Source organism: Peromyscus eremicus, chromosome 4 (assembly GCF_949786415.1).
Source record: "Peromyscus eremicus chromosome 4, PerEre_H2_v1, whole genome shotgun sequence".
Taxonomy (NCBI): Eukaryota; Metazoa; Chordata; class Mammalia; order Rodentia; family Cricetidae; genus Peromyscus; species Peromyscus eremicus.
Genome location: NC_081419.1, coordinates 40,779,132 through 40,799,507, shown reverse-complemented (window position 1 = coordinate 40,799,507; position 20,376 = coordinate 40,779,132). Strand labels below are relative to the sequence as shown.

Below are 20,376 nucleotides of genomic sequence, written 5' to 3'. Positions count from 1 at the left end.
TTTTATTTTTTGCCATTCCTTAAAATCAGGGAAAAAATGATTCCTTCAAACTCATTACTTATTGCTAATGTGACATATTCAGTTTGATCATCTGGTGTAAAATATACTTAAAACTAAATAGATTATCTTGACACTTGCTCTTGGCACAATAAAAGGGAAGTGTGTATTTTCAAATGTAAGGTCTACATATTACCACATTGTAAGGTTAAGATGCCAGAAAAGCTAGGGAATTTTTGTTATTGTTTATTTAATTCAAGAACATTTTGCTATTTGGTTGGTATACTAAAGGGAAATTTGAATATAGAATATAAGGGCCAAATTTTACAAAGCATATCTGAAATGTAGAACCTAAGGATGCTGGCATTTTCCCAATATCTTCTTCCTGAATACAACATATGGCATATATAGTGTAACATATATGCAATTACAGGAACATTCAGTTTGCAAAAATCACAATCTCAGATGTAGTGTGTCCAGGCCATAACATTTTCTAGGAACTTTTCAAATGAAACCCGTGAAAGCATGAAGCCAGCAATATCTAATGTAGAAATCTTGATGTGGGCATTGGTAAAATGAGCCTTAAAAACTAATGGTCACAGGGACAGGACAAGACAGTCGCTACAATGTCACACAGACTTCATGAAGCAGAGAGAGTACACAAAACATTATTGTAATAAAATGGCTGTTCTTCGCAGCCAGTTTCAAATTCCTTTTCTACAAATAATTAAAAGCACATGATGTACAACAAAAAGGTTGATTTTGTTTCTCTAGAAAGCAAGTCATGACAAAACCTGATAAAAGCCGTGTACTCATAGAAAAAAAAAAAAAGACTGTTCAATTCATAAAATTAATCCCAATGGTAGAATTTAGAGCTGTTCAATGGGTGTGTATATTCAAACTGGGGTACATTTGGCAAACAATCACAATGTAAAAACAAATAGGAGTCAGGAGGACCGTGCCAGCCTGTGGTCAGTACTGTGCCCAGGGAGACTGTCATTCAGTTTCTGCAATGCTCATTTGAGGTGCCGCTGGCAGTAGGACTTCACTGTCCGTCCGTCTGTCCTGCCGAATCAGCCTGTCTAGCCCCTTACCATTGGTGAAGAGCTAAGTGTGGGCGATGGACCCAGAGAGCAGCACACACTCCATGCCTAGTGCTCACACAGCTAGGTCACAGCGGCCTGTGCTCTCCAAGGACAAGGGGACTTGTGAAGATCCTCTCCCATGTTCTCTGCTCTATGGAGATCCTATCTTTCAATGGTTTTCCCTGACAGGGGAAACAGGGGTGTTAGAGGAACAGAGAAGGGCAATGGAACCTAGTGTATGGAAGGAGGCTGAGGGAAGTAGAGAGGTACAGGAGCAGGAGGGTGGTGGAGAAGAGTGGGAAGGAGAATCAACAAGACAACTTTTGTTTGAAAATTCCACTATGAAACCTAACAGTGTGTAGACTAACCAAAAATTAATTTTTAAGAAAGATTTGTTTTTTTAAGAAGCAGAGATGGAAACATGGGGACATCAGGACCTGGGCCCCTTGTCTTTTGATCACCATGCTAAGTAAGGCCCATGGGTACAGTAAGCTTCACTTTCAGGCATCCATGTGTCATTAATTGTATTTATTGCTACCACCTGTCTGGCCCTCATCATTTTTTTGACTCCTTGAAAGTTCTGACTCCGTGTTACTCACCCTGTCTCTGACATCTCTGTGATTTCCTTTCTCTCGGCTTCCATTCCTCATTTCAAAGTGATTCTTTTACATCGTAAATTGTCCTGCCAATGATCTCACTGCCCTCTCCAACAGGCGTAGTTTTACTTCCTTGACACCCAATGGCCTAGGCATACTTTCTCCAGTCCTTTGCCACCTTCTCTTTTCTTAATTTTTGGCTAAATGGCTTCTCATTCTACCTTCTCTCTCAATGTAACAGTTTCTTAAAGCTAATAATGATCTTTTAAAAAGTTCTTTCCTTAATTTTGTTGGATCTCTCTTCTTCTCTAAAGATTTGTGATACAGTCTTGTCTCTTGCCTTCTACAACTGTCGCCATTTTTAAACCTACATGCCCGCAATAATCTCCATGACTCTAACTTTAAGCTAATTACATTATCTAGGGCTCAACCCTTGTTTCTTAAGACTCTTCTTTCTGCATGAAAGGATATACAACCGTGTTTTTCAGTTTACATACCTAAGAAATTGCTACCAAAGTTGCAAGAACAGTTGGTGCCTTCCTATCACAGCTTTTACCTGCTTTATTTGTTCTACATGTTTACTCTAAGACAATTTATTAGTATTTGTCAATGCACTAAAAATTGTATCAAATTAATAAGACCTGGGCGCCATTTCTGGCTTTACCACTATCAATCTGATTTCAAATGTTTTAAAGCTTTAGTGACTCTCCAATATCCTGGACATGTCTTCTATGTGAACACCATCCCTATCCTACTCCTTAACACTTTCCTCTAAAGTTCATGTCAAAGTGAGGTACTCATCTGATGTGGCACCTTAACATTCTGTACCAATATCTCAATACAGCGTTCATCTCTTTATTCTGTCTCTCTATGTTCTGTCATACATAGTAAGGTCTTTGAGGTAAGAATATTACTCACTGTGGTTATACTAGCTTCTAGTTTAGTGACTAGCATTAAATTATGACTGGTTTGAGACTGTAACCAGAGATAATTATGTATCCTAACAAAGATAACCAAATTCAGTTCTACTTTCTTTTCAATAAACATACTAATGGGCATTGACATGGCTCAGCAGGTAAAGGTACTTACACCAAGTCTGACAACCTGAGTTCAGTGTCCAGAAAGAGGGAAAAGATACTTTCAAGTTGTCCTCTGACTGCCACATGTGCATTGCAGCAATGTGCTCACCAACCATCAGTCAATAAAAGGAATGTGAGCACGTGTCTGTATGATGTGTGATTCTGACCAAATTACTCTTTTATCTGCCTCTTCTTGAGTGCCCAGGACATCCACCTATTTTCTTCATGGCCTTATTCACAATACCATCAATATTATTTTTATTTGGAAAATTATTCTACATGTAAATCTTGAATTTTCTTGCTTCCAATTAGAGGTACTTTGTTTTTCTCCAAAGGCCAAGAAAATGTTTAATACTAAGAACCATGTCATTTTTAACAATGAATCATTATCTCACTCTTTAAAAGTTATAACATTAAACTATTATTATGTAATTTTGACATCTAAGTGGTGCTTTTGGCTGGAATAGAGGTTAAAATGCCTGGTGAAAAATACATCACTTCAAACATTTTCTCTGTGAAATTCCATATACAAATGGAACAAAAATCCTAAACTTAAATAAAAGTACTATTTACTCATCATATATACTCTATAGGTTCAGTGTCTGAGCAATTCCTGATTTCTAGTGTACCAAAATTAGAAAGCTCTAATTCCTCTTCAGTCTTGAACTGTAATATCTTCTTCAGTAATTAATACTTAAAAATGTTTATCACAAACATTCAAAAGTAAAATTAAACCTTAAGTTTGTTGTTTTCATCTGTTTTTAATCACAATTTCAAACATCAAACTACTACAACTTAGAATTGAAGAGTTTCTTTCACTTAGTTACTTTAAATCTGAACTTAAAAGAAAAGCAAAATGATATAGTTTGGAAAAACAGAACCAATCTGTATTTATATTGACTTGGTTAATTATGTGTTTATTTTATGAAACACTCGACAAACAGAGCTTTAGAATGATGTTCTTGGCAGAGATGCTGTAACAAGAACCCAAGGATCAGATGTGTGGCTGATTAGATGACTTAAAATCCTGTTCAGCTCTAAAGGTCAAGGATGTGGGTCATGAATCAATTTAAGGCATACTCTGTGCTGAGTAAGGTCGTCATATTTCTTAAACAATAGCAATATTTGTGAAAAGAAAAGCCTGGCAGCCAAGAGCGGAAATCAGACTTACGAGTACTGTGTCAGCAGTTCCAAATCGTTGTGCATGTTGATTGGGTAGGCTTCACTGAGTTCAAACAATTTCTCCAGGGCTTCATAGATAAAAATGATGCAAATAAGAGAAGCAAAAGCTTCTTCGGTAAACCGAGTGATATAGCAGACAAGGGAACTCGCATCAGTGGCCACAAGGATGATACACAAGGTTGCAGTCCAAAGCCCAATACTGGCTCGTAAAGACAAGTAGGACAGCCCATATTCTCTAGGAGAAATGGGAAAGTGTGGGAAGAAGGTCATTTTACAGCTTGCTACCATGTAAATAAGTGGAAATAAGCCTAGTTCAGGAAGTCAAAGTGAGTAACCACATCCCATGGTCTCTGAGTTCAAGACTTTGTCTATAGAGAAATCTAATGGGATAAGCTAATGGAGGGTTTTTTGGTATTTAAAACTGAATCTTATTTATTTTAAATATTACATGTACGATATATGCATAAATCTTTTAACTTTTCCTTCATTTCGATTGAGAGACAAAACTAAAAAACTGAATCATACTAGCCAATTTCACTTCTACCCATAGACCTCCAAAATTGATGTTGGGTGAAGAAAAAACCCACACCAATGGAAAAGCATATAGTAGGCAAGAGTAATAATACTTACTTGCAAAATTTAAACAAAATCTTTTCGAACACCAAAACAGGTCCTGTACTGCCTAATATGGTAAGGGGCTGTCCACCAAAAAGAGAATAGGCTATCCCAGTCATAGATGCTCCAAAGAGGGATTCGATTGCACTCTGTGAAAAAAAATATGAGTGGATCCATTACCTAAGCTAAATAGGCAGTCACTGTAATAGGTATAAACATTTCAAATATGTTGGCTCACATTTTTACCCTTCACTATGTTATTCCTAGCAACCCCGGGCAGAATATGGGAAATGAGGCTGAGAAAATGGCATGTGGTAGTAGAAAATTAGTGACAGCCACTGGGAAGTATAATTTATACCTTCTTGCTTCATTTTTTATTGCTTTACAAAATATTTAAATATTTTCAGAGTCAATGTCTAAACAGAAGCATGGCTCAGATTTTTTGAAAAATAGACTGAACTTAAAACTGATGTAGAATTTTAGATCAAGGGACGTGGCATCAGGCCATAGTCTTGTATAAGATTCAAAATAAGTATTTCCAAGACATTCTTATTCCCAGATCACCAGCTCCACTAGCCATCTAGGAAACTCATAGGAAGTTTATTTGTTGGACCATGTATCAAATCTCTCTTCAAAACCCAAATCCAATGCTCGCTTACATAACTACAAATCTTAAGAAAAAAAAAAAAGAAACAGATTAAGGTCGAAGTTCAGAGAAAAGCGTAATACATACTATGCGACCTTCAGTTGCCTCTCCCAAGAGTCCTCCAAAGGTGATGACAGGAGACATGCACGCGCAGTAGAGAAACAGGAAAGATGCTAAACACTGCAGGCTGAAAGCATCTCTGAAGTCACTCCAGAAGAATGGAGCTTTTCTTTTGATATCTAATATAAGTCCCCCAAAAATCCTAAGACATGGGGGGAAAACACAATAGTGAAACCCAAAGATAAAAGCACATAAGTTAAAATGTGCATTTTGTTCTGTTGCCCGGTCACAGTAATACTTTCCATCAGCAGAGATGAGACCCATATTAGCCTACCACGTTGCATTATAATGACCTACAAGATTAGCTTTGCACTACTACAATACCCCAAATATCATGCCTACAACTAAAAAAATCAGAGTTTCTCAAACAAGATCCAGGGATTCATCAGTCAAATTTCAAATAATGAGATTCATAGGTTATTCCAATGTCTGTGTCATTTCTTTATTAACCCACACCATCTAAACTCAGGCCTTCACTGTCAACCTTGGAAGTGTTTTCTAATACTTTGCCCTTAATTTAGCCTAGCAGAAAATGAGACAGAGAGACAACTGGTCTTTGTGAATGCTAGTAGTAAACATCACCTTAAAGAGAATAAAGCCCTGTTCAATCACAACTTCAGTCACCTAGTCCCTCTGCCAATAAAAAAAGTCCCTCAACAAAAACCTGTCTAAAAGGACAACTAAATGGGCGCCTGGATATCAACATTCAATAGAGACAGATAGACTCTGAGATTGTTTTTAGTTACAGAAAACTAAGACGTTAACCTAACATCATCAAACTAGATAAATGTTAATTTTATCTACTATTGCCAACATACATTCTAACACCTATCAATTACAAGATAATAATGACCTTTCCTGGAAATAATTCACTTATTCCAAATATGACAAAGAAACACCTTGAAACACTTCAAAGGGTTTTATTTTTGGTTCAGGAGTTTTAAATTGTAAATTGATGCTTAAAATCTGAGTGCTAACATTCTTTAATGTCTTAAGAATGGGAACATTAATAAGTAGGGGTTCTCATTATTTGAATATTTGATAACATTAAAATTTAATATTTGATATTAAAATTTTATTTCATTCCATGGAATAAAGATATGATCTTAAAGTAAGACTGCAATATGGTTCCTATGTGAAGGTCAATAGTTAAAAAATATTTTTAAGCTGGACAGGGTGGCACATGACAATTGGCCCAGCACTCCAGAGGCAGGAGGCAGAAGGGTTGTGAGTTCGAGGCCAATCTGGAACATACAGCAAGACCTTGTCTCAAAAAAAGTAATAAATCAAAAAACCTATGAGGTTCTGTAATTCTGAAACTATGCTGACTGTTCTTGGATTATAAAAATTAAACTTTGGTTAGTTTATGAGTATTCCTTGCAGTATTATCTCAAAAATAATTGTTTTCTTAAGAATCAAGTTCTATTTGACCTTGAAATTATACTCAAAATAACTGATTTTTTTCTTTCACTTATTTATTGTGTGTGTGTGTGTGTGTGTGTGTGTGTGTGTGTGTGTTGTCAGAGGACAGCTTGAGGGAGTCAGCTCTCTGCTTGTACCATGTGGGTTCTGGGGATGACTCAGACAGTCAGGCTCGGCACTGAGCCATCTTGCCAGCCCTTTCCTACTATTTTAATTCCCCTGATCTGATGGAGACACAATAATTGTCTATTAGTAACTATCTAATAATATGTGAGTGCAAAATCACTGTTTGTCTAGTGATTTCTTCAACCATAAATGATTGAGAAGAATAAAATTTTGAGACAAAAGGATATTTGAAACTCAGAGATGCTTCCAGAGAACATGTGGACTGTATACATATACAAACTCTTACAGGCCACTCTAACTGTGTTTGGTAAAACATATGCATGTTAATGCTGAATAGTTTTTATTTCTGAATAATATGTTACCTTGTCAAAGTCACAGTTCAAAGTAGATTTATTCTACTAGAATCCATTTATGATTTATACCCTACCTAGTTCTGAAAATAATTTGAGATAGTTATGAACTATTAATTAGTAATTAATATTTATAGTTTTGATAGCATTTTATATTAGACCACTCCTTTGTAATTAATCACTTATTAGATCATACATTAGTCTGAATAGTTGTTATATAGCTGTGTAATAAATGTGCTTTTATCGGTAAAGATCTAAATCCAGAAGTGGGAGTTCGTTACAGAAGAAAGTGCAAGAGCAGCCCAGATGTGCACCAGCAACTCCAGGAGAGCAGATGAGTAATGGATACTTCAAGTCATGTCAGCAACAGAATCTGTGGAAGAACTCTGGAGAAGCGAAGATACCGGATATTGGTGACCTGGGAGGATTTAGGAAGCAGTAAGGAAAGTGAACTCGAAAAAAAAAATCTAAGCTATGTGGCATGTTACACCTGAGAGAAAAAGAAAAAAAAATATACCACCACCAAAAAGAAAAAGACTGTATTTGAAAGTACGAAAGCAAACAGGATGTGAGTAACAAAGCTCCCAGGGAAGGAAAAAGGAAAACCTTGAACTGTCTAAAAACAGGTAGGAAGCCAAGGAAGAGGCTAATGGACATGTCCTCAGAGACAGACAGCATCAAGGAAAACACAGAATTAAAATGGAGAGTTGTCAGGAACTGGAAAGTCAGCTCGGTGGGCAGGAATACTGCAAGCAGTACAGAAAGTGGCCCAAGGGGGGGACCGCCATTCCTACAAAGCCTTGGCAACTGTCTTTAATTATAGGGAGGCTGTCCACACAAGTTCCCTGAAGAGACATCCACCCAAGGGTTTCTGATTTTCTCCTCACACATTGCTTGCAGAAAGACAAGCTGTCAAAAACCCATAAAAAAACATTTTATGAAATAAATTGAAGCTTTCATCTCTTCAAAGGTGTGTGATTAGAAAAATAAATCATATAGCTCTTTCAAATCACAGGCATAATAATAAAAACCACCATTACATACACCCTACTAGCATCTAATGAGGTAAGGTCTACAAGACTTAATTCTTGGTATTTAGTTTTATTTCCATCTTGAACTTGAAGCTTTCGACAAGTTGTTTTGGAAGCATCAACTGACAGTTTTCTTAGATTCATTCTAAGACTCTGTGAATGTATTTTAGGCTTCACAAAATGAAAGACTAGGATAAGATGGAATGGTGTAGCCACTGCTCTGTTTTAACAGTAGTGACAATCATTACTCACTTCAGAGAAAACAAATTAATTGGCATTTCACTCTCAAAGGGTAGCTATTAAAAGTATAAAATAAATTAGGTCTAGAAACAACAATTCCTGACAGATAAGAATGACACACCATGTAAGTCCCATACAAGTGGTTCTCACCAACCTTCCAGTTCGCTGGAGTTCAGGGCCGCTATGTCCTCCGTGTGGCTCAGCTTCTCCGTGAGCTGCTGTTCCATTTGGTACAGCAGGAATCTTCCTCTTCTCCTGTAGGGAAGTTTTTGTTGGCACATATTTCATTGTAATGTCAGGCATTAGTGACAAAAACTCTTTTCCTCCTGTAAAGCCATGTGTAGAAGGGCTAAGACCACAGGTTCTGTGACTTAGTGGCTGCTTAACTTTCGAAAATCCACCCAGTCCCCTAAAGCTTTCATCTTCTCTCATCACTGGGGAAGACAAACAGTTCCTATTGCACAGTATGGATGAAGTAGATGAGTGATGGGCATTTTTCAATTCTTACCCCTACCAGTGTTAGGGTGCACTATTTTGTGCCATACATTGATATAAATACCATAGCTGCAAAGGGATGCAGAAAATATCAGTGTTCTAGGGCTGAGATACACACAGCTCACTGTATAAGTGCTTGTCTATCGTGTCTAAGGCCCTGAATTCAATTTCTATCATAAAAGAAAGAGAAGAAAGGAAAAGTATCTAGAACTTTACTATTTTTAAGTATTATTGTCTTTATTCCTCTATATCATGTCTTTCTAGAAAGGGATAATTCATGCTATAAGTCTTCATGACTCACAGATGCAATACTATTACAAAAGGAAGCTTCTGTTTGAACCAATAGCAAATGAACTGAGGTTTATGTAAATGTTATTTTCCCTCAGATTAATTCCACTTTACTTTTGTCACTGACAGAGATATTTGAAATAAACAAATCAGAAAGCACTCCCTAAAATTCTACCTCTGGTCATCTTAGATTACATCAATGTATTTAAAAGTACTTAAAAGAATGATAAAGAACTTTTAAGTTGTATAATTAAAATTAGTACTTGACTGTTATTCTAAACTAGAATCAGTATGAATATAAAGCACAAAATTAATACATTATTTTATGCACAAGAGGATATTTAGACAGAATGATATATGTTTCACCTAAAATAAAATCTATTTTTTGTATTAAGCACAATATAGAAAAGTTCATTAGCATTTCTACAGTTTCTACAGGTATATGTAAAGATGCACTAGACTAAAGTTTAAAGATAAAAGAGAAGATATATGTCAACTGATGAGGGGCTTATCTTGAGAGGTAAATATAAAACATTTATAAAGTGATTTAAGAGTAGTCATCATTATTTACTTTTAATTACGTAGGAAAACATGTCATAGCTTCTATAGTTCTCAGAAAACAAGTGAGAATATCTGGCCATTTGGGGAAATAATCACCTTTGGATAATTTAACTTTTGCTTTACAAGTTTAAAGAGCCATATGTTGATAAAATAGATAAGTAATTAAGATATTAATGCTGCCGGGTGGTGGTGGCACACGCCTTTAATCCCAGCACTAGGGAGGCAGAACCAGGCGGATCTCTGTGAGTTCGAGGCCGGCCTGGGCTACCAAGTGAGTTCCAGGAAAGGCGCAAAGCTACACAGAGAAACCCTGTCTCAAAAAACTAAAAAAAAAAAAAAAAAAAAAAAAAAAAAAAAGATATTAATGCTATTTTAAAGCACATATTTTCTCAAGGAGTAAAATCCATTGAAAAATGTAATGTTCATAAATAATATCAATAGAACCTATTTCACTTCTGAAACAAACACATGTATTTTTTTGTGAAAGACCCCTAAAGTATATCAGTAGACAAATTAGGCTTGTAGAGCATATATTCTCTTAGGAAATACAAAAAATTTAAAAATTAAATATTGAATTTTACATTATTTTAGAAAGAAGTAGATCTATGGAAAAAATTTTTTGCATGAACACAAAGTGTCTGAGGTGACTGAGAGGGCAGGGCAAGGGTGGCACTTACAGATGAGTTTTCACATAGGCCCTGTGGCAAAGGGCCACTTGAGAAAACTCCAGGGCGATGAGAGAAATAATTGGAGGATACCAAGAAAGACAGACCAGCCAGTGCTGGTCTTGAGGATCAGAATGCCTGGAAGGTTTGAAGAACACAAGTAAGAAAATGGTAGAGATATAGTCACAGAAGAAAAGGGAGGTGGTGGTATAGATACTTAATAAATACTTAATAATACTTAGTACTTAATAACCTATCTATCTGGCTTTTATTCTCCATGAAATGAACAATATTTACAAGATTTTGAAGAAAGAAATGATATAACAGAACTTGGAATTACTTTGACTATGATGTTGAGGAGAGCTTCCAGGACATAGAATGAAGCAGTCAGTTAGGGAGCTATTTCATAAATCCATGAGAAAGGTGATGGAAGGTTGAATCAGGGTGGTCACAGTGAGAAATAGTATAAGTATCAATAAACACTGAAGGCAAAGCCAACAGAATTCTCTGGAAGAATAGATATAAGATATGAGATGAAATAATAGATTGCTTGGGCCTGCTCAATTATAAGAATGTATTTATCTGTTAATTAAGATTGGAAGATACAATTACAATTGATTTTAAGGAAAACTCAGATGCTTATATACTCCTGGAAACATACCATTTGTTTCTTGTCTTAAAATTGTAATTACAAAAATAGAGAAAGATAAAGAAATGAGACTGTATACAATTTGGCTTAAACTTTCAAAATGTTCAGTTTAGATACCTAGCAAATATTCAAGTGGAGACATAAAATAGGAAGATGAACACTACTTGAGTTCAGTTTAGAAAATAAATTTGGAGAAAGGTTTAAAATTCTAAGATTGGATGATATTACTGAAAGCATGAGTATAGAAAGAAGAAAAAGTGAATAGAGAAAATATGGTTATGGTTTAAGTAATAGTCTCAACATAAGGAATCAGAGAGAAGTGGAAGAACCGGTAAATAATGAAAATAATTACCTGGTAAGGACTGACTCCAGAGACTGTAGAAACACCAAGAGACTGTTGTTTAGGAGCTAAGAGAGTACACTAAAGATAAGGGCATCACCCATTCTACCAAACATTGCTATTCCTGCACTAAGTGCAATACAGACCAATAAGTTACCATTTTCTTTATTCATTGTGGATGGCACTAGTGCCAATAATTAGTTTAGTGGATTAAAGTGGGTGGGGAGCCTATTGGGATAGGTATTCAGGGAGAAGTAGATAAAAGTTAGTAGAGACATATAGTATAGAGAACTTCTCTATAACATTCTATTGCAAAAGAAAACAAAATGTGTAACTGACAATAGTCATGATATCCAAGTTGTTATTTTTAAAAGATTGTGACTTGACAGTATGTTAATAAAATGATATAACACAGAATAAAGGACTGATACAATGATGAAAGAAGGAGTTTTGACAGAGCAAAGTCCTTGAGTAGATGCATAGAGATGGGATCTCGTGCACAACTGGAATGCTAACTTTCATCAGAAGAGAGGTAGAGAAGGCTGAGCTGACAAATGAATGTGCTGGTGAGAACCTATGAAAGATATTTTTGACTGTTACAAAATTTTAATGAAACTGAGAAACAGGAAACATGTGGCAGTCAGGGTCACAGAGGGGATGCTAAAAATTTGAGAGAGAACAGGTGTGAACTGGTCACTTAAAAAGAGTGAGTGGACTTGGGAAGGATGGGATGGTGAACATGTAGCATGAAGGGCCCATTTGAGCCCTATGAGCTTTAAATGATGGGAAGTTAGTCAATGAAGTCATACTTTTCCCTTCTGCTTTGACAACAACAGTGTGGGCACATAGTAAAATGTGAATCCTCACAGAGTTGTGATTTTGACAACCAAGTACATGACCTGAAGAGAACAAAGAAGATGAAGGAACATATAAGAAAGTGATCACAATGGCTGACACAGGAGGCTAAGGAAGAATTTCAGGCTCATCTCTGGAGATGACAGGCTGTTCTTTTCTTTAACTGAAAGGGAAATGTATTAAAAATGCTGTCATCTTTACATTTCAAAAGAATGAAAACACAGAAATTATTTGATGAGGTTAACATTATTTAAATGAGTGTGAATTCAAGGTGCTTAATATATGCTAATTAATTTTGGTCCCTTAATAAAAGAAAATATAGCTTGTATGATCTAGTATTTAAATATAGCACAGTTTTAAAATAATATTATAATGATGTACACAATGTATATATAATTCATACTCATTGGATAAAATCTTGCATTCTAATATGATAGCTTTTAACCATGTGTCTATACAAATTTAAGTTAATTGCAGTAGCCACATTACTAGCATTTAATATAATAGCTTGCTGATTAGGGGGCATCACTACAGAATGCTTCCTCTATTGGAGAAATTCTATTGAGCAGTTCTGAAACAAAGCATCGGGACTGAGAGGATAAAGCATTTACTCAAGATCAAACAAACACACAATGGCAGAACCTACACACTAGAATTCCCGATTCAATGTTCTTTGTATTACTATCTCCCAATACCTGGAATTTGCTAATACTTATTTTTTCATAAAAATAATAGGAAATATAGATTTTCCACCATTTACCTTTTGCCTCAAAAACACCATTCCTCAAAACCAGGATAGTTTAAAATTTATTTACTTTTAACTATTCAAGATTAAATGGTGTTACAGTGAGTTACAAAGTCTAACTCTCAATATCTTAATAGTTTTATTACATTTATCCAAATATCATTAGAGTTTTTCTATCATTTTAAAAATCATCATGCTGCCATTTCTAATATCAGTGCAGAGACATGTATGTGTAGAGAATTGAGAAAGCCCTTATAATCACTCTCTAAACCACGGTTAAGTAATACATTTGCCAGTGTGCCCCCGCCTCCTCCTTTGTTTTGTTTTTTTCAAGACAGGGTTTCTTTGTGTAGCTTTGGAGCCTGTCCTTGAATTCGATCTGTAGACCAGGCTGGCCTCGAACTCACAGAGATCTGCCTGCCTCTGCCTCCCAAGTGCTGGGATTAAAGGCGTGCACCACCACCCAGCTCAGTTTGCCCACTCTAACTGACCTGAAAATCTAAGTCCAGGGTTGGGTCAGTAGGCCCACCTCTCACTTCAGTCAGAACATCAGAGTCAGACTAGGTTCAACTTTGCAAGACTAAGGCCAAAGGCAAGTGGAAGAATGTGGGAGGCAGATCCCACAAGAACAGAGAGGCCATATGAAAAGAGGGCTTTGCATCATTATCATCATTATTTGGCCATCATTACCAAGTCATGCTTGAGATAAGAAAATGCCCTAATTAACAACATTCTTTATTATTTCCTTCTGTAATACAGGATAGGTAAAATACACATTTGATTTGCATAGACAGAATTAAAGAAATTATATCGTATGTGAAAGGATACAAACATAAGAATCATGATGAAAAGCTTTTCCCAATTTCCACTGTGACTTGCAGTAATAGAGAGTTTGTATAAAACATGATTAATCCTCCTTCTAGTGTTCCTAATCCTTGTCAACTTTCAGAACACTGAAAATAATGGGCTTTATCTCAGGCTACATTTTATGCTGTTACTAAATTTAATATCTCCCCAATGTAATATCTTTTATGTTGGGCCTGAAATATTTCCAGGCTCATGAGACTTATTTAGGGCTCATGATAAAATGCTAAATTTCTCAATGTGTTAGGTCTTATCAAGAACATTTTGTAAATTAATGTTTATGCTTTCTTGGAATAGGTTAAGATTTAATTCCAAGAATGATGGTACATTGCATAATTTTAGGGACAAGAATTTAAAGGAAACCAAAATTGCCAGTAGCCATGTCGGGGGTCAGCAGGTGATGATTTAGGTTCAGTGTGTCTGCCCACCAGGAGGTAACCTCCTAGTGGATAATTCTTGAGTAGGCAAGGCCCCCAAGACTACAGACCCTGGAATGTTTTTGATTCTGCTATGCCTTTGCATACTTAATATCTTTCTCTGATATGTGGCATGGTTGAACTGGGTGTGGGGAAATTCCCCACTGCCTGTAAGATAATGTGTTTATCCATGCAAACATCCCTTCTGCTGGGCATTCTTAGCTGCAAATTATTATGATTATGACTTCCTCCCTAGGCTGTACCATCTAATTGATTATAATAACACTAGCTTATATAGAGCTCTGATGAATAAAAGTATATACAAAGATATGTTTCACAGCTAGGCCCATGAGTTCCAACTAAGGAGGTGCTTTAGATCACAGCTCAGGTTAATGATTAAGGAGAACAATTGAAATTCCTTAGGAGCCAAACTGGCTCTAATTCTCTGCTAAAAAGATGCAGTCACAAGTTTTTGGTGTGCATCATTGGTTGAAACAAAGCCTTGTAATAACTTCAGGTTAGACCAGATGTTATGACAATAACTTTAAGATGAAAAAAAAAACACAGAAAACAATTTAATGTCCATAGGACACATAGCTGAGGTTAAAAATACAAAGCGTCCAGCTGTTAAGATTGGTTGTTGATCAAATATCATGATTAAATCCTCGTACCCATTCCTGCCCTCAATGTCCTGACATAAGAGGTTATTGATAAACAGGTATGCATGCTGAGGATCTAAAGTACAGCTGACTAACTCTCTTTTATGTACAAAAGTTTAGGTTTGTGATTCCTTTATAAGATTATAGACTAGACAGTAGAATTCTTTCTTGGTAGCCTCAGCATGCAGCCTGCCAGCAAAGGAGTTGTCTATGAAAAGATGCTCTCTGTCTGCTCATGCTTTGTTGATCTGCAATAAGTTACTTAGACGTAAATGTATATAGGATATTGGGATGACTTTGGTTTTAATCATGTAAGGGAGATGAAAAATATGTTATCTGTACTCTGTAGGAATTTAGCAAAATCAATGTACAAGACAGAGGTTAAAATGAACAGATATTTTTTAGAAGTACCTTGACCTTGAAGAATCCTTGTAGAAAACAATGCTTGTTTGCTGACGGGGCCTTTCCACCATCCTATGACCTTGGTCACAGCACACCTCAGGTATACCTGAGGCTCTTGTATTATTATATATTGCACATAGTGCATAATGAAGGGCTAGTCATGGAGGCATGTGATGCTCCCCTTTAGTGAGTCATGTAGATTAAGGTTAGGGACCTTGGTATGAGGAAATACTTATGGCATAATCTATAAATACACTTTTGTATGGTTGTTCCCAGCTAGAAGTCAGCCAAACTTGTCAGCCGAGTCCAAGCCAGTCAGTCCATCAGAAGAGGTTGATGAATAAAGAAGGAAATGATCAAGAGAATGTGTGAGTGTCTATTTTCATAACCCCCTCAGATAGAAAAGTCTTAGCTTCACCAGTGCTGTGGATTCCCTTCGAGCCCTGAGCTGCTTAGAGGCTGGTCAAGGATGTTTTCAAATACACCTACCTGGGAAGGAACATTTTTAGGAGGTTCTATCCGGATACTTGGGTCCCATTCTCCAGGAGGGAGAACTGTGACCTGGTCCAGAAACTCATCAATCCCTGACACCAAGTCATTTCGGTCTTTAGCTTTGTAAGCAACATCATGAAATACCTACAGAAGAAAAGCAGTAGCACATAGTAACCTATTAAAAACATTAGTAGAATTAATATAATAAAAATTGCCATCCTACCAAAAGCAATCTACAGATTTAATGCAGTGCCCATCAAAATTACAGCACAATTATTCACAGACCTTGGAAGGAAAATTTTCAGCTTCATATATATATGGAAACACAAAACACCCAGGATAGTTAAAACAATCCCAACCAATCAAAGAATTATGTGGTGGGGGCAGGGAGTATCATCATCCCCAATTTCAAGTTGTACTACAAAGCTATCATAATAAAAAAAAAAAACATGATATTGGCATAAAAACAGACATTTTAATCAATGGAATCAAGTTGAAGACCCAGACACAAATCCACACACCTATGGACATGTGGTTTTTAATAAAGAAGCCAGAAATACACACTGGGGGGGGGGGAAAGACATCTTCAACAAAGGTACTGGTCAAATTGGATGGCTTCATGAAGAAGAATCCAAAAAATCCATTTTTTCATGCTGCATAAAACTCAACTGGAAATGGATCAAAGACCTCAATATAAAACCAGATACACTGAACCTCTCAGAAGAAAAAGTAGGGTATAGCCTTGAACTCAATAGCACAGGAGAAGACTTTCTGAACAGAACACCATTAGCACAGGCACTAAGATCAATAATTAATAGATGGGACCTCATGAGACTGAAAGGTTTCTGTAAGACAAAGGACACTCACAACCAGGCAAAGCAGCAGCCTGCATAATGGGAAAAGATTTTCACCAACTACACATCAAGTAGAGGACTCATATCCAAAATATAAAAAGAGCCAAAAAAGCTAGATAACAAGAAAATAAATAAACCAATTAAAAATGGGGTACAGATCTAAACAGAGAATACTCAATAGAGGAAACTCAAATGGCTGAGAAACACTTAAAGAAATGTTCAACATCCTTAGCCATTATAGAAATATAAATCAAAACTACTTTGGGATTCCATTGTATACCTGTCAGAATGGCTATGATCAGTAAAACAATTAACAGGTCATGCTGATGAGGATTTGGAGAAAGGGGAATACTCTTCCATTGCTGGTGGGAGTGCTAACTTATGCAGGCACTATTGAAATCCATGTGGTGGTTAACCAGGAAGACAGGAATTGATGTACTTTGAGATACACTTGTAACACCCTTGGTCATATACCTAAAGGATGCTTCATCCTACTACAAGGACACTTGCTCAGGCATGTTCATTGCTGCTCTATTCATAATAGCCATAAATTAGAAACAACCTTGATGTCCCACAACAGAATAACAAAGAAAATGTGACACAATTTACAAATGGAATATTACTCAGCCATTTAAAAAAAAATGAAATAATGAAATTTGCAGGTAAATGGGTGGAACTAGAAAAAAATCTTGAGTATGGCACCTCATATCCAGAAAGACAAATACGTTGTATGTTCACTTCTTTGTGGATATTAGCTGTTAACTCAAATGACAAATAAGCTACAATCCACAGAACCACAGAGGTTAGGTATAGAGTAAGAGACTGGGGTGGTGGTGTAGATAGATCTCCCTATGAAATGGAAATACAATAGATTGTTGTGGATGGATTGGGCAGCTGAAATGGGAGACCAAGTGGGGAGGAGGAGAGAGAAGACAATGAGTGAGGGTATGCAGAGAGAGACTGAGGGCCATTTGAGGGGTGGTATGGAAACCCAACACAGTAGAAACATCCTAGAACATATATACATATGAAGGTGATCTAAATGAAATCACTAAATAATGAGTGAGACAGAGCACCTCAACTGGTTATCTCTTGTCACCAAATGAAGCTTCCAGTTGTGGGACTGGGTCACATCTAATTGAATTGTTGACCAAATGGGTCCCATGGGAATCCCCAAATAACCCAGACTGTTGCCAAGACAGTTTTCTCTCCACAAACTGATGGCAAGGTCCCTTAACTGACACTGCTGAAGACAACACCTACATAGCTTCATTGAACATGGAGAGGTTGAGCTGGTGCCTGCATAGCCTTCCCCAGCTAGCATCCTTGGTACAGGAAGGTACTCTGCATGTCACCAAAAGAGATAAGCAAACACCAACTCAGCCACAAACCTTTTGATCCACAATGGTGTCCTACCTGAAAGACATGCTAGGGCAATGGTGGCATAAAGCTTGATGGAGTAACCTACCAATATCTGATTTAACTTAGGGCCTACTCCACGAGATGGATCCATGCCGGACACTGCTTGGGTAACCAACAACCTGACACTAGATAGCCCAATCTTTCAACCCTTTCTTCTGTATCTTTCCTGAGCATTAGATGTTGGGTTGCATTGTAGATGTGCCCTCCACAGTCATTTATTGTCTGCCTTATGACCAGTTATGGATCTCTGTAATAGTCTCCATCTGTTGCAAAAGTTTCATTGATGAAGGATAATAGCTACATTTGTTTTTTTAAAGCACAGGTTTTCCTTGTATAAACCACTGATTTTAAGATTCAGAATATCCTTATGTTGATTTTGTAAGCAAAATAATTACACTAAATAATATAAACATAATTACTAAATAAAAATGTAATAATAGAAATCTAATCTGAACAAGTAATTTATATAAGCAAAATAAGTATGATGGCATTTAGTTGGGATGGGAGAGAGGGGTCAACACAGAAGGAGAGAGAAAAAAGTAAAATAATGCTAAGGGAGTCTGCAAGTGCATTAGGAATCATATTCTTTGTTAATCAAAGTTATACACAACACAGACAAATATATATATATATATATATATATATATATATATATATATATATATATATATATATATATATCAAAAGATATGATCCCCCTTGGATTGACAATAATACTCCTGGAACCATAGGCTATCTCACAAAAACCCAGTACCAGGCATGAGAAACATCCATTTATGTTGTTAGTCAGGGAATCCAAGAGACTCCCCAAACAATATAAGGTATTGCTGTTGCCCTTGGTTCCCTTCCAAAGGCTGAAGATAAATCCCTATTGCTTAAGAGAACACGTACTTCAGCTACCAGGACCAGATGCTCTGAGATGAGTCTGATCTGAAAGCCTCCTCACTGAGAACTAGCTTTAGTCACTGACAGGTGACTTCTAAAGGAGGAAGGCAACCTATAGTGTTATCCAGCTGCAATATCTATGAACCACAACAACACCGAGCATGGCCTGATAACACTCAGGGTGCAACAGTGCCATTCATATCTTACTGATCAACAGAAAGGAAATCATGCCTTTTGCTGGAAACCTAGCCAACCAGCCAGGCCTAGTGCAGTAGTAGATCTTATAAGAGAACCTACTATTGCTACTTTACTAAAGCAGCATAATTCCTAAATCTAAACATCTCAAAAAGTTTTTTTTTTCTCTTTTCAGTAGGAGACTGTAGTGTGATCCCTTTTCAGTCTGAGAGGTAAGTCACTAGTGGCTGCTCCTTTTCTTCTCTGATCTTTCAGGTTATTACCCCAATATTTGACTCCTGGATTTTATTGATAAGACTAGTTAGGTTCTCACAACAAGAGACCATTATATAAAACTACAATTGATCAAAACTGACTTTGAATGAAATAGGAGGTCATTTGAGGGCGTTGAGCAGAAGATGGATTGTTCTAACCACTGTGTTACTAGTAAAATGAAAGAAAGCAAGAGCAGAAAGATAGTTTCTACAGCAGACTTGTGCAATGGTGGGGACCTTGTGAGAACAGCAAAAGCTGGACAATGGGGAAGCCAGACACAAACCATGCAGAAAGTGAGACATGGTTGGATTCTGGACACGTTGTCTGAGTCTGGAAGGGTTAGTTATGGACTGGGTGTGGATGTGAAACCAAGGTGTCAAGAACGACTTGAGGGTGACTCTGGGGTTCAGTTCCCTACTCAAACTCTTCCACTTGTTTCCCAGGTCAGTCTAAGTTCTTTTGTGATAAACCGGTGTCCTGTACAATTGGCCTGTTCCCTCTCTGGCCTCATTCCTGCTAAGTCTTTTTTGTTCTAAATGTCCAATGTGATCCAGGCATCCTCCCATCTCAATGTCCTTGTTTATTTTGGGCTCTCTTGAGTCCTCTTGAACTTAGGAAGCTCCTCATGCCACCTCTATCTCCCTTCACTGTTCTTGTGATTTCTTCCATGATACTTATTTCCACATACTGTACATTTAACTTCTAGGTCACTCCATCTTTCAAATATTTGGTCAATGAATGAAAAAGCTTTTGTCCATATTTTTATCCACTAACTGCATAAGTGCTGATATGTAGTTCACATCCAATAAATACCTAAATAAATTAACAATCCCCAATCACCTCCC

At 36.8% G+C, this 20,376-nt stretch overlaps 1 protein-coding gene across 1 annotated transcript in view; it reads right to left on the bottom strand.

Moving 5' to 3' along the window:
* The window catches only part of Slc4a10 (solute carrier family 4 member 10), a 96,244-nt gene that overhangs the window by 53,945 nt on the left and 21,923 nt on the right, over positions 1-20,376 (bottom strand). Inside the window, exons 6-10 of the mRNA XM_059259155.1 lie at positions 15,918-16,064; positions 8,644-8,744; positions 5,288-5,462; positions 4,570-4,703; positions 3,929-4,174 (exon numbers count right to left, since the gene is read on the bottom strand). Of these exons, the coding sequence (XP_059115138.1) occupies positions 3,929-4,174; positions 4,570-4,703; positions 5,288-5,462; positions 8,644-8,744; positions 15,918-16,064 (803 nt within the window). The remainder of the gene's footprint in view (positions 1-3,928; positions 4,175-4,569; positions 4,704-5,287; positions 5,463-8,643; positions 8,745-15,917; positions 16,065-20,376) is intronic.